Raw genomic sequence first — 20,566 nt, 5'->3', positions numbered from 1 at the left:
TCTTTGCATAGTCACTTTAATAACTCTACCTACATGTACATACTACCTCAATTACCTCGACTAACCCTTGCCCCTGCACATTGACTCTGTACCGGTACCCCCTGTATATAGTCTCGCTAATGTTATTTTACTGCTGCTCTTTAATTACCTGTTACTTTTATTTCCTAATCTTATTCGTATTTAGATGTTTTTTTCAAACTGCATTGTTGATTAGGGTCTCGTAAGTAAGCATTTCACTGTAAGGTCTGCACGTTTTGTATTCAGCTCATGTGACTAATAAAATGTGTAATCATCTGCCAGAGAGTAGACCCAATTGGCCCAAGCCCCAAGTAATACATTTGGGCCAGCTAACTCACACCGGAATTGGACCGAGCTCAATCCCCACATCCTAGCCATAAGTAATACTGCCGAAGGCAGCCCAGACTCGGGCCACATTACGTCAGCCGAGTCTGACTCTCAGCCAAGTGCCCGACTCTCAGCCGGAATCGGCCCAGATCCACTGTGATAGCTGGGATGGCAGGAAATGTTTTGAAACAATTACTGCTTCACATACAAGCCAGGGAATTCTATGTGTTACAGCTGGATGAGTCAACAGACGTGGCGCACCTGGCACAGCTCCTGGTATATGTCTGTCAAGTATATGGGGGGTCAATTAAGGAAGACATCCTCTTCTGCAAACCTCTGGAAACCAGGACAACAGGAGAGGAACATTTTAAAGTACTGGACAGCTTTGTGACATCAAATGCACTTTGGTGGTCAAGATGTGTTGGTATCTGTACTGATGGCGCAAAAGCCTTGACAGGGAGACATAGTGGAGTGGTAACGTGCGTGCAAGCAGTTGCTCCCTTCGCCTCTTGGGTACACTGCAGCATCCACCGAGAGGCTCTTGCTGCCAAAGGAATGCCTGACAGCTTGAAAGACGTTTTGGTCACTACAGTGAAAATGGTTAACTTTGTTAAAGCAAGGCCCTCATGTATTTCCTGCACAATGCAATGATATGGGCAGCGACCATGTAACGCTTTTACAACATACAGAAGTGCGCTGGTTATCAAGGGATAAAGTATTGACACATTTTTTTAAATTGAAACACGGGCTTAAAGTTTTCTTTACAGACCATCATTTTTACTTTACATAATTTTTCTTTACTGACCACTTGTCTGACCGCTTGCATGATCATGAGTTTCTCACACGACTGGCCTATCTGGGTGATGTTTTATCTCGCCTGAATGATCTGAATCTAAGATTACAGGGACTCTCCCCAACTATATTCAAGGACAAAATTGAGGCTATGATTAAGAAGAGCTCTTCTCTGTCTGCAATAACAAGGACAACACACAGGTATTTCCATCATTGTATGAACTGGATTCGTTATCCTTTTCATGCCCTGCCTCAGAGTATCCTGCCTTGGCAAATCGCGCTGTTAAGACACTGATGCCCTTTGCAATCACGCACCTGTATGAGAGTGGATTCTCGGCCCTCACTAGCATGAAAACGAAATACAGGCACAGACTGTGTGTGGAAAAGACTCTCTCCAATACAACCCAACATTGCAAGGTTATGTGCATCCTTTCAAGCACACCCTTCTCATTAACCTGTGGTGAGTTATGCACAATTTTCGATGAACGTATAGTTTTATATGTAAGATGGCTAAATAAAGAGCAAAAATATTTATTATTATTAAATTATTATTTGTGCCCTAGCCCTATTAGAGCTCTTTGTCACTTCCCACTCACACTCTTATGTTTAATAAATGTATCGTATAGTATGTGTGTGGCAGGCTTACAATGATGGCAAAAAACAACATTTGAGAATGCGCTGACCTTGGTGCTAGAAGGGGTACACATCTGGAGGTTGAATGTTTGAAGGGGTACAGGACTATAAAAAGTTTGGGAACCACCAATATAGACAATATCCCCATATTCTATAACCGGAAACGAATGTTGACTGAATTATTTGTTTTCTGCTATTTAATTAAAACCATGACCGATTCCTTTAAAATAAGCTGTTGTTAAATAGAGCCAATAATCTCTTACAGATGAAGTTCAGTAAAATACCTGTCAGTTACTGTAACCTTTTCTTCTTCATTCCAGAGTGTATGTCTGATGAGTCCCTCATCCTGTTTGCATTGTTCCATGTGGCAAGAGTTCTATAGCCCTTGGCAGTCTGCAAGGTTTTGTTAAAAAACCCTGTCTGATAACTCAGCTGTCATATTTCAATGGTCCCCATTCCAGCCGGTTATCAGATCAATTCTGTCTGGAAGAAAAAAAACATGAGTTTGATAAGAAAGCTGGGGACTCGGAGCGCCAGACAAATGCAGCTGGAGCCTCCTGGTTCGGAGCGAATGAGCCAAAAGGCCCTGCTGTGTCCTTGAAGGCATCCGGAGGAGAAAAGATGGTAGACTTATCAGTTGGCCGATGATATTCACAGCTGAAAGCCAAGGAGGTGTCTCATTGTGTGGCGTATTGGCTGCCGCTCGCTGGATGGCTTTTGACTACGGCGGCAGAAATTTGATTTGCGCCTCTTCTCGGGAGCTGTGAACACCGAACACGCACTCCATCATCCAGAGCCTCCATCGTTTTCCGTTCGCCGTTGTGTGTGGCGGAACGAGGGAGAACTACTGCTTAAAGTTGAAGTGCGGTGCACCCGCTGGCGTCGCGGTCTCAAGTGAGAATAGACGCACCATGTAGTTAATTAGGGAATGCTTTTTATTGCTTTCGGGGACTCAGGTTATTTTAATTAAGCAACACAAAAGTGTCTTGCAGTATGAGAGACATGCAGAATAAAGTATACCCAGCAAGGCCTGGGTTATTGCATTGAGTTTTACAGCAGTGGGCTGTGCATTATAAAGGTCACGTACCGCTGATGACAACACATTGTAAATAACCACAGAGGATGGCAGTACCATTTAAACACATTATATTTCATGATGCACAACGGAATCCAATTGCAGTGCAGTCTGCTTCGTCAAAATAATGCCAAATTCCACTGTTATATCAGTTCATTTATTTACACTCCTGCTGTGTCATTGATATTAGAAATCATTTTTATCAGACCTCCCATTTGAAAAAAAGTGTCACAGCTTTCCGGTTCCTTCAGTGGGAATGTGACTTACCATCCCAGCTTTCAGGCCTGAAATAGGATCCTGCCATATCTCCGACACTTCCATTAAAAGATAGTCTGCCAGGCTGTGTGGAAAAAAATGACGGGTCAAACACTGGAACATGTGGTGGTATCCCAAAGGTATCAGTCTCAGACCGCTGCCCCTGCTTTGGCCAAGGAGCAGAGGAGAGGTTTTAACTCAGCCCTAAACCTGTGACTTTAGGGTCAACCGAGGATGCAAGAGGAAATGGAGTCAGTGATGGATAGCGAGGTGTTATATTATGTTTAGGTATTGATAATTACGATACTAACGCAAAGTGACATAGTTTTACCGCTAAAACAATTATAACAAGCACATTTCAAAACAATATTTCATATTTTTCAAATGTTTTCTTGTTTACCGTTCAACAACTTTGTGAGCAGCAACAAACCAGTTTTTCGAGAGACCACAGCGAATTCAAAATGGCGTGGGTCGGGGGAGATTGTCACTGCCATTAGCACACCACTTTGGTAAGGCCAAGGCTGTAGATCCCAAAGTTATTTTAGAGCATCACTCAATGTTTTTCCTTAAAGGAGAGTGCTTATCGATTTTGTTCTCTCCCCCTCCCTCCTCTCTGACAGCGAGGCGGTGACGGAAATTCAGTGAAGTGCTGGCAAGCCAAAGCCCCAGGGAGAATAGACCGTCATGTATTTCTCCTGTGATGGTTCTTTCTAGTGGCCCGCAGATATAGAGTCTTCAAAGTAGCACAGAAAGGTGACAAACATTGGATTTACAATGAAGCCAATTGGCTCCCAGTGTTCCATACGATCAGAGTTAGGAGTACCACAACAGGTTTCTGAGTAGTGTACAGAGAGGAACTGTACCATGTCATCTTTACTATGGTTGTAATTATTCTGTAATTATACTGAACAAAAATATAAATGCAATATGCAACAATTTCAGGCGATTTTACTGAGTTACAGTTCATATAAGGAAATCAGTCAATTGAAATAAATTCATTAGGCCCTAATCTGTGGATTTCACATGACTGGGCAGGGGCACAGCCATGGGTGGACCTGAGAGGGCATAGGCCCACCCACTTGGGAGCCAGGCCCACCCACTGGGGAGCTAGACCCAGCCAATTAGAATGAGTTTTTCACACAAAAAGGCATTATTACAGACAGAAATACTCCTCGGTTTCATCAGCTGTCTGGGTGGCTGGTCTCAGACGATCCCCCAGGTGAAGAAGCCAGATGGGGAGGTCCTGAGCTGGCGTGGTTACACATGGTCTGCGGTTGTGAGGCCAGTTGGACATACTGCCAAATTCTCTAAAATGATGTTGGAGGCGACTTATGGTAGGGAAATGAACATTCAATTCTCTGGCAACAGCTCTTGTGGACATTCCTACAGTCAGCATGCCAATTGCACGCTCCCTCAAAACTTGTTTGACAAAACTGCACATTTTAGAGTGGCTTTTTATTGTCCCCAGAACAAGGTGCACCTGTGTAATGATCATGCTGTTTAATCAGCTTCTTGATATGCCACACCTGTCAGGTGTAAAGATTTTCTTGGCAAAGGAGAATGCTCACTAACAGGGATGTAAATAAATATGCTTTTGTGCGTATTGAACATTTCTGGGATCTTTTATTTCAACTCATGAAACACTGGAACAACACTTTACATGTTGTGTTAATATTTTTGTTCAGTATAGCTTGCTTGAATTTATACAGGTGGGAAAACTGTTTAATTATCAGATCCTTCGTTGGTGAAGTAAATCAAACCAGCCTGAATCTACCATATGGTCTCCATCTTGTGCATGGTAAATATTGACAAAAACATATTTTGTTTGCTGATGGGGCTGTTGGTGGCCCTCTCTGTTGAAAGGAGGAGTGGGTTGCAAGGTGTTTGATGTTTTGTGAGCAGAAGCCGTAATTATCCCTCCAGAACGGAGCAGTCTGACACTGTGTTTCTGTCCTCATTATTTACAGCACGTCTGGCCACTCTACCATTCCTCTGATACATTTAACAACCCACTTTTGTGCCGTGCATAGCTGGTGGCTGTGTGTGTGTGTTCTGTCGGGGAGAACTGCCTGACTCCTGTTGTTTAGATGGGAGTCCCTGTTTGTCAGCAGGCTGTTAGAGTGATCACTGTGCTGTGGAGCTGAGCGGCTCCCTGTCTGCCTGTGACAGCCCTGACTGGAGCATTCAGCTGGACTGTTTAGTCCATCCAGCCTTATATAAAATAGGGCCTGGGAGGAAAAAAACACGTCATTACATTCTCAATTAAAGTAACATAACGGTCCATGGCTGTTTTAGTATCCTTTGCCGAGTAGGTCACATCCACGAGCAATGCTAAGAAATTGACTTGATAAAAGCTCTCAAAGAAAGTTCTCAGAAACTAGCTAGTATGAGATGAATCTAAGACAAACGTGTGAATAGGAACTCTCTTTGAGAGAGAAGTGTCAAAACCCATCAACATGATGAGTGGTCATGCAATCACTGACTCGACACGGTCACGCTACAGTTGGTAACTCGCTCTCCAACAGGCCCTGCAAATTACCTCTACACCCTGACCCGTGTGCCCGTGATTGGTGTGAAAGTATCAGTTGTCAGAGAGAAATGTTTTGTTTAAATGGCAAGTGGAAAATGCCAACCTCTGTTATTTCCACTAAATTGGCCGAGGATGCTCAGTGAAGCGTCGGGACGCTTAAAACGTCTCTCTTCGAGGGCAATCGTTAGGAGTCCATGTCTAGACTGCAGATTGGGGACGCTGCCACCCACCACTGTTGATCAAAGTCTTCCGTCTGCACATTACCTTTTACATTTGAGTCATTTAGCAGACGCTCTTATCCAGAGTGACTTACAGGAGCAAATAAGATGAAGTGCCGTGCTCAAGGGCACATCAGCAGATTTTTCATATAGTCGGCTCGAGATTCGAATCAGCGACCTTACGGTTACTGGCCCAACGCTCTTAACCTCTAGGCAACCTGCCGTCCCACATCCTGATGTCTTTCTCTATGTCCTCATTCACTCCAGCCGCTCTCTTCAACAAGTGGTCTCGACATCCCGCCATCAGTCATTCGTCAGATGCAGGGAGATGGTGGCCAGGCATTTCTGGTCAGCTCGGGCCTTGTTTGAAACAGACAATGGTGCCATATTCTGGACGAGGCACTTTTGGTTGTTTGAGAAAAGAAGAGTGAGAGCAATGGTGCGGTTTTCTTCATCCAGGTATGGCCCCATCTTTGACATCAGCTCGTCTAACCTGTGTCCCTGTGTGTCCCTCTCCAGTGCCAAATTGGGCCATCGTCTCCATCGCCTTCGTGGCCGTGGTCCTGGTCCTCTCCTGCTGCTTCTGCATCTGCAAGAAGTGGATATTCAAGAAGAAGAACAAGAAGAAGGGCAAAGACAAGGGCAAGAATGCCATCAACATGATGGACGTGAACGACGGTGCGAAAACCGAGGTAAAGACTTTGTACAACTGCCATTGAACGTTATTGATTAGAGTTAATAGTTTCTTAGTGAACAGTAGTATTTGATAATGCCAAGTTGTTCTGTATTTTCTACTGCATTATTATATATACTGTATATAACTTACCTTTTACTTCAAGGTAAAAAAAAAAATAATGGAGTTATATACGTTTTTATACATTGCGAGTTTCATATTATCTGTGATTGACTGTAGCCAGAAATGACATCACTGACTTTTATTACACCTGACATTCATTGATGATTGAAACCTATAAATAAATGCATATACAGCATATTTCAGAATAATAATCTTCACATAACAAAGTGATTTCACTATACAATTTATCAGACATACATATAGTTTAGGCCAGGGGTGGGCAGTCGTTTTGGCTCGAGGGCCAAAATTCAACGGAGGGCCGCACAGAATTTAAAACAATACTTTCTATCTCATTTTAAAGGTTCAAGTGTGGCCTGGAGTGTTTTTTTTAAACCCAAAATAATTGAATGGGCCCGCGTGCCGTAGTTTGCCCCGCCCCTGGTTTAGGCCAAACTCTTCCCCATGAAGACCAGTGGACACACATGACACACGACTTGTGTTGACATTGTTGCGTCTGCGATGACTCCTCCCCATCCACTCTGATTACAGGACTGTTAAGGAAGCCTGCCGTTTATAATCGCCTCAGAGAGAGTATTCAATCTCTCCTTCTGTTCCTCTCAATATTTTAATGTGTTAAGAACAATGGAGCTCTGAGTACGGTATGCTGTATTGCCAGTGGTATCAACCCAGAGAAATGACATTAGCTAATTACGAGCGAGGGGAGTGAATTAATTCCGCCCTCCCTCTCCAACGCACACAGAGAGAGAATAGGGAACACACAACTCTTTAACCCCAGTTAGAATACTAATTGCATTAGCGAAGGTTCTCAATCCCCCCCCCCCCCCCCTTCTCTGTCAAAGTCTGTTTAATTTGCAGTCTGTCCACGCCGACGCCGCTCACATCATCAATCAGGGACATTGAATTGGGGTAGAGGGCAAAGCCCTGTGAGATGATGTAGGAGTAGGGAATTGAATAGCCGCACAGGCCAGAGATGCAGAGGTGTTACACAGTCTGATAAGGAGTGAGCTCCACAAGTTTCATCTGATTCATACCAAAGAGCTTATTGTTGAAATGCTTATTTGATATGTAGAGGCCTATGCCTTGTGTCCTTGTTCCTAGTGACAGTTGGTAAGCTTTATAATAACACTGATTTATCTTAAGCTTTAGTAAGATGCACCCATAGAATTACAATGACTTCAATCTAGAATGAATTCTATTTGGATAGACCACTTTTCCTGTGCTGATTTAGGAGCTGCTACGACTACACATCAAGCAATTAGGCTACACACTGCCAATACAACACCCCTATCGGTTCCATATGCAACACACCTATTGGTTAGATATTCTAGAGGCGGGGCCATGGGCTCCCGAGCGGTCATTTCTCCTGGTGTGCCCAGACTCTTGTGTTAACTCCTGTGTGTGGTTGTTTTAATGTGTGTTTCTTCCTTCTATGTCCTCCTTATCTGTGTTGTGTCTGATGACTGTGCGGGATTGTCACTGGCGGTAGGTTCCCAATTGTTGTTGGATCCTCCTTAAGCCTGCTGCTCTGATGTTTTGATAGCCTCTTGACAACAACTTACCCCTATAGAACCAAATATATGTAACTATGCATACAGTACATGTATATCTGCTCTATATATGTGCGTAGTCTTGCACATGCACATATATATGTATGAAAGAAGCCCTGGGCGCGCTTTAACAAGGTTGAACCACACTGATCCTCCATCTGGCGCCTTTTCAATCTTTGCTTTGCATTTCAAAACAAAGATGTGCCTATGAGCTAAAGTAGACTGGTAAAGATGCTAGGTTACTGCTTTTGAAACCTGTAGTAAGGTTTAGACATACAGTAGCTTTACGTTTCACATACATTCACCTGAAGCCAACAGGCAGATTGACTTGACTTTGACTTAACCCAGTAAAATACCTAATACACGTTGTGGGTGTTGAACATGGCTGTCTATTCTGCTGTACTCCTCTCCTCTCTGTGTGCAAGCAATAACGAACAAACAATTACATTTTTTAGAGTTTTGCTTAGCGAAAAATTGACTATAGGTTTGCTTGCACCAGGAGGGGACTCAGATGGGCCGTACAAATTCCAAACAAATCTATGTTGTTCAGCCTTGATGCTTTCACACCAGCAACCTGACCATCACCATGACAACCATGACAACATCTCTTATCAACACCTACCTACTTACTGCTGGCATGATGCTTATAGCTTCCATCGGCGTGGGGGTAACACATGCAGCTGAGGGTTCTGACAATGCGATTGTGTCTCCTGATGGGTGAATGATAAGTAAACTGAGAATGTGGGGGTCACAACCAGAGTACTGTTCTGTTTACTGAGAATGCCCTGCATGCAACAATGACAGTCTGACAGTGTCTGACCTTTGGAAGGCAACTTTGACACTGAATGTACTTGAGAGCTAGTTTTTGCCTCTTTAATCGCATGCTTATCAATAACAAACTGACTGCCCCCCTGCCTCGAACCCGCCTCTCCCCCATCACTACCAGCATCCCTTCAGAACCAGGCTAGCGAAGGAAAACTCACTCTTCTTCTTCTTCATCATCTTCTTCTTCTTCTTCACTCGCGCCATCTCTTGACATTTCCCTGTTGATTTTGTTTTGCACCACAGACTGATCTTCTTGAAATAACATCAAGGGAATTGTCGTTGGTGGTTTGCAGAAGCGCTCTCTCCCTCTCCCCCTCTCCCTCTCCTTTTCTCTCTCTCTCTCTCTCTCTCTTTCTCCCCCTCCCTCCCTCCCTCTCTCCCTCTTTCCCTCCTCTGCCTGCCCATTACTCTCATCTTTTGGCTCTATCATTTGATCTCTCTCCCCCCTTGCCCCCTCAGACCAAAACACCCACAAATTGATTGAACCGCATCACGGGTCCCGGCCCGACGAGCATGTCCTGGTGTTAACCGCTGTGGTGTTTTAGTGCTTGCTCCCCCCATTATAATCCCCCGAAAGAGAGGCAGCTTTTTTCAGGAGACGGGCCCGCTGGCACACCCGCTGGCAGGCCCGGGGCGGGGCAGGGCGACAGACGTCTATGGGGCTGGCACAGGAGGCACACGGAGGGCACTGACTGTTGGTGGGTGTCTCCTTCAGGCCTTGAAGGATGAGGATGATGCTGAGACAGGCCTGACCGATACAGAGAAAGAGCCCGAGCCCAAGGAGGAAGAGAAACTTGGAAAATTACAGTTCAGCCTGGATTACAATTTCACCGAGAATACGGTAAGGGTCCGTCTCTGATATCCACTCTCTCTGTCGTTGTCGTTGTTGTCCGAAACATCTCTCCTTCGTAAGTATGGTCACCCCATCTTCCTCTGTGGTTGGCCCATTGACTCATCAATCCATTTTAAAAAATACTGAGAAAATGTTGCCTACCCAGGTAGTGCAGAACATACTCCTACTGTTCATTGTTGCATAACCACTGTTTATAATGAATGCCTATAACTGCAGCATGCTAACCAGAGCTTATCAACTACACCTCACCAGAGGATCACGGTGGTTGGGTTGGTTTGTAAATTAATCACTCCTCCTCTCGCAAACAATCCCATCTTGGGATTTCGGTATTTCTGGGTTTACCATTTTTCTTTGTAAAAGTGTCCTCTTTCAGCCTTGACGGGAACACGGTCCCCTATGGAATCCATCTTCTGTTTTTTTTCCCTCCGTCTGGTTTTTAAAAAGCAGAGCGACTTGAGGAGCAGACCAACTTCCAGATGTGGTGTGACAGATCATAGAGGAGGGTGGAAGGCAGCATGGAGAGGAAGCTCTGCTGTCCTTCACTTAGGCCCTGCTAACTCCCTGTTATTAACAGAACCGATGGACAGCCTGAGATTAGCCACTCACACACATCTGTCACTCTGACTCGTCCACGTGGCCAGGAGTTTTAATTGGCTCACTGGGTTAGAGCATGGTGCTAGCAACACCAGGGTTGTGGGTTCAATTCCCACATGAGCTGAATGGATAGTATGTTGACAGTTCTATGTGGATTTCTTTGTCACTTTGGGTGAAAGTGTTTGCTGAACCGCCATATTATATTATCCACACGTTCGGAACATTAGAGATTCTCCACATGCATCACAACTTTCCCCTGAAAGACCCTCAAGCACTCTGTTTGTCCTTAAATGAAAATGCTTTAGCGAATATAGTGACGGTAACAGACAGTAATGATGCTAATCATGAGGATTAATAATCACAATAATCCCTCACGCACTCAGTTGTTATGGCCATAATAGTCATGGTCATTATCATAATATCAGTCAAATGTATTCTGATAAAGAGCCTTATTACCATTTAAGACGAATGCACTAACTCAATACTAGTCACATTACTTATTTTATATATTGGGTCCAATATAGCTTTCTCCATTCCCAGTAGTTTACTGAGCTGTCATGCAGTGTAAAACCATACCAGCCTGTTCTGTTCTGTGAGACTGTGATTACAGTGGTCCATTAATAATAAGCACCGTAATTCCATAATGGATCCATAATGAATGGATGGCAGTTGTCACTGTGTGTGTGACAGAAACCTGGAGCATTGGGCCCGGCGCTCACTGACTGTACCCAGCTCTGAGGCTGAGAGACAAAGCCAGTGAACCAGGGACTATTGTCAGTCTGACCCACTTTCAGTTCAGCAGCAGCTACAGCAGAGAGCCACAGAGCCCCCTACTCACTCAGCTCCTGTGTCTTCAGATCAGGTCCACAGAGTAGAAGCAATCACGGTGAAAAGACTGCCCTAGTCTGAGGAAGAGTGGCTGGCACAGGTGATTGTTCCACTAGTTGTTCTCTTGTCCTCTACTGAGGACTTTGGAGGGGGAGGGGGAGGAGCAGGGGGGACAGGAGGGCTAAACTCTCGTTTTGTTTAAAGGTAATCTGCCCTTCTCAGCTCAGTAGAGCAGGGCCTCTCTCTGAATGAAGGAAAGAGAAAGACCAGTATGGTCAAATGTCTCCGCCTGGTTCTGTTAGTTAAGCACCAGTAATGGCTACTGGCCCAGGCCTCTATTAGAATGGGGGTGTGGGGGTTGAATGAGAGCACAAGTTAGTAAAGGGTTTGGTACCCAGAGTACGGTGGCCGTATAAAGCAGCTCCACCACAAATGATCCACAAAGGAGCCAGAATGGGAAACATAATATGCTATTTCCCACTTTCAACATCATAGTAATTTCCCTTTTAATGGGTCGAAAGGAGACCCTCTGCATTTATAAAAGAGAGTCTACCGTCTCCCTTATATTGGGTAGGAATAATTAAAAACACAGTTTTTCCCCATTACCTTTCGCTGTCTCTCCAAATGTACTTCTACCATTGACCTCTGAAAGAGAATACATTCTCAGAGGCTCCAGCAAAAAGCAAGAGAAGACAGGAGGAATATGACAGCTCCATTCACATCCGCTTTCGCTTTCTCCTTTGAAGTGTGTAGTGTTTGTGTGGCTATGTGGAGCCGTGATGGCAGAGAGGGACCAGGGAGAGAGTATCGGAACAACTTGATTCAGGATGTGCTGCCCGGGGCTTAGTCACAATTGCAGGTGCACACCGTTCTCCAGCCTCCCGTAAGCGGCCAATATCACACATACAGGGAAGGGTTATGACCCAGCAGGCCCTTCTCTGTGACAGGACGCTGCCCCTCCGTTAAACACACACACAGGTTTACAAACCTGGGGAATGTGAAAGAAGCCAGATCACATGTTCAGTATCATGAGGATCATATAACACAAACACAGATTGGAATAGTATCATTTTAATAAATAAGATTAGTAGTACCCTTTTAATAATCCAGTTTAGTAGTACCCTTTTAATAAACCAGATTAGTAGTACCCTTTTAATAATCCAGTTTAGTAGTACCCTTTTAATAATCCAGTTTAGTAGTACCTTGTAATAATCCAGTTTAGTAGTACCATTTAATAAACCAGTTTAGTAGTACCTTGTAATAATCCAGTTTAGTAGTACCATTTAATAAACCAGTTTAGTAGTACCATTTAATAAACCAGTTTAGTAGTACCTTGTAATAATCCAGTTTAGTAGTACCATTTAATAATCCAGTTTAGTAGTACCTTTTAATAATCCAGTTTAGTAGTACCTTTTAATAATCCAGTTTACTAGTACCTTTTAATAATCCAGTTTAGTAGTACCCTTTTAATAATCCAGTTTAGTAGTACCTTGTAATAATCCAGTTTAGTAGTACCATTTAATAAACCAGTTTAGTAGTACCTTGTAATAATCCAGTTTAGTAGTACCATTTAATAAACCAGTTTAGTAGTACCATTTAATAAACCAGTTTAGTAGTACCTTGTAATAATCCAGTTTAGTAGTACCATTTAATAATCCAGTTTAGTAGTACCTTTTAATAATCCAGTTTAGTAGTACCTTTTAATAATCCAGTTTACTAGTACCTTTTAATAATCCAGTTTAGTAGTACCATTTAATAATCCAGTTTAGTAGTACCTTTTAAAATCAAGTTTCAGTGGTGGAAAAAGTACCCAATTGTCATACTTGAGTAAAAGTAAAGATACTTTAATAGGAATTGACTCAAGTTAAAGTGAAAGTCACCCAGTAAAATTCTACTTGAGTGAAAGTCCCAAAGTATTTGGGTTTAAATATACAGTACTTAAGTGTCAAAAGTAAAAGTAAAAGTGTAAATAATTTTAAATACTTCTATTAGGTCATCTAAATGGCACAATTTCTTGTTTCGTTTAATTTACGGATAGTCAAAGGCAAACTCCAGCACTCAGACATAATTTACAAATGAAGCATTTGTGTTTAGTAAGTCTGTCAGATCAGAGGCAGTAGGGTGACCAGGGATGTACTCTTGATAAGCGTGTGAATTGGACCATTTTCCTGTCCTGTTAAGCATTCAAAATGTAACGACTACTTTTGGGTGTCAGGGAAAATGTAGGGAGGAAAATGTACATTATCTTCTTTAGGAATGTAGTGGAGTAAAAGTTGTCAAAAATATAAATATTAAAGTAAAATACAAAATAGAAATAGAAATAGAAATTTAAATAGAAATTTAAAGTATTTTTTACTTAAGTACCCTTAGTAGTACCCTTTAATAATCCACTTTAGTGTAGCTGTTGGTCACTTTCTACACTTTACTCAACTGGTCCCTCTGAGAATATTCAAATATGATGAAATATTCAGCTAGTCTGAATCTGACTGTTTAACTCTTGACTGTGGACATGTGTTCTGTACGTGTTGTATTAAACAATAGAGGTGGTTTCACAGCAGAATATCTGATTTGGTAGGTAAAACCTAGTAAGTAAACGGTCTTCGTCACAGTACTCCAGTCCCATCATCCTCTTAGAGATGATGGAGATGAGTCCAGGTGGGTGGAGGCTCACAGTAAATGCAGGGTGACACCGTGTAGCAGGACACCTGACACTGCTTCTCTCTGGACAACTGTAGGGAAATCTAATGGACAGCATGTCAGGATTAATCGACACACTTGCATAGAGATGACTGCTGGTTAACATTTTGAGCTCTGCAGAATTCTTTTTGAAAGCTACAATATCATCACAGTGAGGTCTTTGGTAAGTGACGAGCAGGGTAATTGTACTTGCAGTGCCTTCAGAAAGTATTCACACCCCAGTTACAGAGTTGAATGGCTGTGATAAGACAAAACTGAGGATAGATGAACAACATTATTTGACCTAAACGACAGAGTGAAAAGAAAGAAGCCTGTACAGAATAAAAAATATTCCAAAACATGCATCCTGTTTGCAAAAAGGCACTAACGTAAACTGCAAACAAATGAACTTAATGTCCTGAATACATAGTGTTATGTTGGAGGCAAATCATCCAACACATCACTGAGTACCACTCCTCATATATTCAACCATGGTGGTGGCTGCATCATGTTATGGGTATGCTTGTCATCGTCAAACACCAGGGAGTTTTTTAGGATGAAAAGAAACGGAATAGAGCCAAGCACAGGCAAAATCCTAGAGGGGAAACCTGGTCTAGTCTGCTTTCCAACAGACACTGGGAGAACTTCATCTTTCAGCAGGACAATAACCTAAAACACAAGGCCAAATGTACACTGGAGTTGCTTACCAAGACGACATTGATTGTTTCTGAGTGGTCCATTTACAGTTTTGACTTAAATTGTCTTGAAAATCTATGGCAAGACTTGAAAATGGCTGTCTAGCAATGATCGATAACTAATTTGACAGAGCTTGAAGATTTTTACAATCTAGGTGTGTAAAGCTCTTAGAGATGTACCTAGAGTGACTCACAGCTGCAAACACTGACAAAGGTGATTCTAGCATGTGTTCCCTCAGGGGTGTGAATACTTATGTAAATTACATATTTCTGTATTTTATTGTCATACATTTGCTAACTTTTCTAAAACATGTTTCGCTTTGTCATTATGGGGTATTGTGTGTAGATGGGTGAGAGAACAAAAATATATTTAATCCATTTTGAAGAACATACATGTCCAGAATCTTAGTCATTCCTTTTGGGTTGCTTTAGCTTTATGTTCAAACTACACTGAGTGTACAACATATTAGGAACACCTGCTCTTTCCATGACATAGACTGACCAGGTGTATCCAGCTGAAAGTTATGATCCCTTATTGATGTTACCAACTAAATTCACTTCAATCCGTATAGATGGAGGGGAGGAGACAGATTTAAGAAAGATTTTTAAGCCTAGAGAATATTGAGACATGGATTGTATATGTGTGCCATTCAGAGGGTGAATGGGCAAGACAAACAATTTAAGTGCCTTTGAATGTGGTATGGTAGTAGGTGTCAGGTGCACTGGTTTGAGTGTGTCAAGAACTGCAATGCTGCTGGGTTTTTCATGCTCAACAGTTTCCTGTGTGTATCAAGAATGGTACACCACCCATTGGACATCCAGCCAACAGCAGGCCACGGGTCAAAAACGGGTCCTTTATGAAAGAGGACAAAGGAGGCTGACATGAATTGTGCAGAGCAACAGACGGGCTACAGTTAGTCAGCTGACAGATTAGTGCAACATTGGTGCCCAAAGACCAATAAAATAATGCAAAACTCATCGTACCTTGACACGAATGTGGTATGGCAGCCGACAACTTTACTGCTGTTGCAGTGGGCTAAGGAATGAAAACACTGGACACTGGAGAATTGGAAAATCATTGAAAGTCATTGGTCTGATGAATCCCAGTTCCTGCTGTTTCACGCATATGGGAGGACTAGGGTATGGGTACATGCATCCATCATGCCACCTGTCAACATTGCAGGATGGTGGTGATGGTGTGATAGTGTGGGGTGTGTTTTTATGGCACATATTGGGCCCCTTGATAAAAGTGGAGCAACATTTGAATGCCGCAGGATATCTGAACATCATTGCCAATCAGGTGCATCCATTCATGTGTATCCATCTGCAAATATATATTTTTTCTGCAGGAGAATGCCCCATGCCACAAAGCTAGCATTGTATTGGAATGGATCCACGGACATGACAGTGAATTCAGCTGACTGCAGTGGCCTGCCCAGTCACCACATCTCAGTCCATTTGAGCATCTGTGGGATGAGATGGAAAAGCTATTTGAGGTAGAGATCCACTACCAGCCAACTTGACACAACTGTGGAAAACAATGGAGTCAACATGGGCCAGCATCGCTGTGGAACGCTTTCGACACCTTGTAGAGTCCATGCCCCGATGAATTGAGGCTGTTCTGAGGGCAAAGGGGGGTGCAACTCAATATTACAACGGTGTTCCTAATGTTTTGTACACTCAGTTTCAGGAGTTGGAATCTCAGTTATTTTCCAATCGTTTCGTTTTGAACAGAACCATAATTTATTTGGTTCCAATCCATTGCTTCCAACAAACAAAATAAAGTTCTGAACCGGTTCAAACCAAAAAAAGTAACATTTGATATCTTTCCTTTTTGTGCCTTTGAAATCTAAATGTGCCTCTGAAATCCACATTTAGCTCAACATTAAATTACTTCACCAATGTATAGTGGATCCATTCCTGTACAATGCTAGCCTTGCATTGGACAAACTAGTGTAGTGTAGGCTGTGGAGAGTGCTGGGCATGAAGTGCTGGATAACTTGTTGTTATGACATGCATTATCTGAATTTGGCCCACATAATTATACCTATGGAGGAGCGACTTCTATGAAGGAACTTTGAACTTCAGAGAGTTGACTTAACTAACATTGGACCAGAGCTAGCCCTTGAGCATGACTCTCAGTTCCATTACATTACACATAATGCTGCCTAGAGTTTTCGAGAGCTAGACCAGAGCTATCTAACAAGCTAGCTGGCTAACAAGCTTGTGTGTGCAGAGCAGCACCAGAGATATAATAAAAACGTTTCTTATCTTTTTGTAGTTAAGAAATCCAATGTGAAACTTGATAACTATGCTTAACTAGCACTAAAAATGCAAGTCCATTGTTCTCTAATTAAAAATCTATCTCCCTAATTTCAGAATCACGCCTGTAACATCAGTAGCTACAGTAGACTATGCATGGTTTAGAGGGAGGGAGGAACATGTACTGTAGCCTACACACACACTGGAAAAGATGTTCTGGCAGGCACTGGAATACGTTTCTGAATGACAGTGAGGGCACTGTGTTGCATTTTTACTGCAACGTTATTAACCGGTTACCATGCTTTTAAAATAATGGTTCTGTTCCGGAACAGTAGATCACTTTCGTTCTCGGTTCTGGTTCTGTTCCTCGAAAAATGTAATTATTTTCCGGGTTTTTGTTCTGTTCCCTGAACCGCTTCTAACCTCTGCTCAGTGTATATAACAATAATATAACGTTTTTGTGTATTTAACAATGTTTTGAGAATGTTATGCAGTAGCATGGGTGCATTTTAGCACAATATCACCCCCATTGACAGAGGGGGTTCCATCTATGTTCCTTCCATGTTGTGTTCCTGTGCAGTGTATATGGAGTATTTGCTTTGGCCTCTGTATTGTGTCATCACACAGTCATCCCCCACTCCCATCATTTTTTAAACTAGGCAAGTCAGTTAAGAACAAATTCTTATTTACAATGACAGCCTACCCCGGCCAACGCAGGCCAATTGCGCGCAGCCCTATGGGACTCCCAATCATGGCCGGTTGTGATTCAGCTTGGAATCGAACCAGGGTCTGTAGTGATGCCTCTAGCACTGAGCTGCAGTGCCTTAGACCACTGCTCCACTCGGGAGCTCTTCCAACAGCTGGAGTCCCATCACCATCTCCCCTGAGCCTTGCTTTAGCACTGATCTGAACTGCGAAAACACGGGTCACAAATTCTGATGAGATCCAGCATTCGTTGCTATACCGATCCATGCGTTTTGATGACAGAGGGTAGCCTCATTTCTCACGCTCCAATAATCCATGCTGGCTGGCTGGCTCTGACAACTGCTGGAGAGCTCCATGGTTGAGTGCCCTGGTCCCCCTCCAGATTGCCGGTTGATGGCTGCCTGACAGGAAGTTGATTGACTGACTAGGAGGCCTCAATAGGCCTTGGAGGAAGCAGCTGTGACTGGCAGGTCAATCAGCCTTCCCTGCCCCCCAGCATGGTTATCAATTATCAGCCTGATGTGGTGCTTTGGCTTAAACCATCATGGATTTCACAGGAGCGTGACTTTTAATATCACCTATGGCCTACCTCCATGATTTGAAATGTAAAGAGTTACAGATGAGAAGGTATGGATGAGTCCCTTTGTAAGAGATTACCGATGGGCCTCTTTCTCATAATTCAATCTAAACTATAGAGGCTCTTGACTTCAATTCTGCTGGTGATCGTTTTAAACCCATGCCATGTCGCGTCTCTCCATCCTAGTTTTTTGCACCAGTGATGAGACCGGGGGTTATTCCAATTGAACCAAAGCTTGGTGCTCTGTTAGAATGGTGGTGGGATGACAGTCATATCAAGGCTCTGGTATTGCTGTGGGTAGTCTGGTATTGCTGTGGGTAGGACTGTAGTGCTGACTAGTCTCTGTTGTCTCCCCTCCACCCTTCCTCTCCTCAGCTCATAGTAGGGATCATCCAAGCAGCGGACCTTCCAGCCATGGACATGGGCGGCACCTCGGACCCCTATGTCAAGGTCTACCTGCTACCTGACAAGAAGAAGAAGTTTGAGACCAAGGTCCACCGGAAGACCCTAAACCCCACCTTCAATGAGCAGTTCCAATTCAAGGTACTTATTCAAGGTATAAGAGTAGACTAGACAATACTACACCCATGCAACTCTCCAACCTTGTCTTGTGCAGCAGTAGTAGTAGTAGTAGTTGCTGTTCAATCAATCAATCAAATTTATTTTATATAGCCCTTCGTACATCAGCTGATATCTCAAAGTGCTGTACAGAAACCCAGCCTAAAACCCCAAACAGCAAGCAATGCAGGTGAAGAAGCACGGTGGCTAGGAAAAACTCCCTAGAAAGGCCAAAACCTAGGAAGAAACCTAGAGAGGAACCAGGCTATGTGGGGTGGCCAGTCCTCTTCTGGCTGTGCCGGGTGGAGATTATAACAAAACATGGTCAAGATGTTCAAATGTTCATAAATGACCAGCATGGTCGAATAATAATAAGGCAGAATAGTTGAAACTGGAGCAGCAGCACAGTCAGGTGGACTGGGGACAGCAAGGAGTCATCATGTCAGGTATTCCTGGGGCATGGTCCTAGGGCTCAGGTCCTCCGAGAGAGAGAAAGAAAGAGAGAATTAGAGAGAGCATATGTGGGATGGCCAGTCCTCTTCTGGCTGTGCCGGGTGGAGATTATAACAGAACATGGCCAAGATGTTCAAATGTTCATAAATGATCAGCATGGTCGAATAATAATAAGGCAGAACAGTTGAAACAGGAGCAGCAGCACAGCCAGGTGGACTGGGGACAGCAAGGAGTCATCATGTCAGGTAGTCCTGGGGCATGGTCCTAGGGCTCAGGTCCTCCGAGAGAGAGAAAGAGAGAAGGAGAGAATTAGAGAACGCACACTTAGATTCACACAGGACACCGAATAGGACAGGAGAAGTACTCCAGATATAACAAACTGACCCTAGCCCCCCGACACATAAACTACTGCAGCATAAATACTGGAGGCTGAGACAGGAGGGGTCAGGAGACACTGTGGCCCACTCCGAGGACACCCCCGGACAGGGCCAAACAGGAAGGATATAACCCCACCCACTTTGCCAAAGCACAGCCCCCACACCACTAGAGGGATATCTTCAACCACCAACTTACCATCCTGAGACAAGGCTGAGTATAGCCCACAAAGACCTCCGCCACGGCACAACTTAAGGGGGGGGGGGGGGGGGGGGGGGGGGGGCGCCAACCCAGACAGGATGACCACATCAGTGACTCAACCCACTCAGGTGACGCACCTCCTCCAGGGACGGCATGAGAGAGCCCCAGTAAAGCCAGTGACTCAGCCCCTGTAATAGGGTTAGAGGCAGAGAATCCCAGTGGAAAGAGGGGAACCGGCCAGGCAGAGACAGCAAGGGTGGTTCGTTGCTCCAGAGCCTTTCCGTTCACCCTCCCACTCCTGGGCCAGACTACACTCAATCATATGACCCACTGAAGAGATGAGTCTTCAGTAGAGACTTAAAGGTTGAGACCGAGTTTGCGTCTCTGACATGGGTAGGCAGACCGTTCCATAAAAATGGAGCTCTATAGGAGCTCTGTTGTTGTATTAGTAGTAGTATTAGTTGTTGTAGTAGTAGTAGAAGTAGTAAACTTTGTATTCCAAAATAGCAACAATATACATTTCTAAAGGAATAGGACAAATACACAATACACAAACCATACATTGCACACAGTAGTTTAAGCAGGTTGTGTTTGTTCGTTCTATGACAAAGTCATTTGCATGCTGTGGTTTGTTCGTTCGGGTAAGGTGTGTAGACATGGAGCAGCTGGCCCCGTAACAAGCTGCTGACAGACTGCCTCCTGGTCCACACAGCTGGCCCAGTAAACAAGCTCCTGACAGACTGCCTCTTGGT

At 43.7% G+C, this 20,566-nt stretch overlaps 1 protein-coding gene across 2 annotated transcripts in view; it reads left to right on the top strand.

Moving 5' to 3' along the window:
* The window catches only part of LOC110500005 (synaptotagmin-1), a 140,473-nt gene that overhangs the window by 96,037 nt on the left and 23,870 nt on the right, over nucleotides 1-20,566 (top strand). The window contains exons 5-7 of one of the 2 annotated variants that reach the window (XM_036957293.1): nucleotides 6,368-6,540; nucleotides 9,762-9,878; nucleotides 18,603-18,770. In XM_036957293.1, coding sequence (XP_036813188.1) covers nucleotides 6,368-6,540; nucleotides 9,762-9,878; nucleotides 18,603-18,770 — 458 coding nt within the window. Of the gene's footprint in view, nucleotides 1-6,367; nucleotides 6,541-9,752; nucleotides 9,879-18,602; nucleotides 18,771-20,566 lie in introns of both variants that reach the window. The other variant, XM_036957292.1, reaches the window with a different exon arrangement.

This window comes from Oncorhynchus mykiss, chromosome 21, assembly GCF_013265735.2.
Source record: "Oncorhynchus mykiss isolate Arlee chromosome 21, USDA_OmykA_1.1, whole genome shotgun sequence".
Classification (NCBI taxonomy): Eukaryota; Metazoa; Chordata; class Actinopteri; order Salmoniformes; family Salmonidae; genus Oncorhynchus; species Oncorhynchus mykiss.
This window is presented reverse-complemented; position numbering and strand designations above follow the sequence as displayed.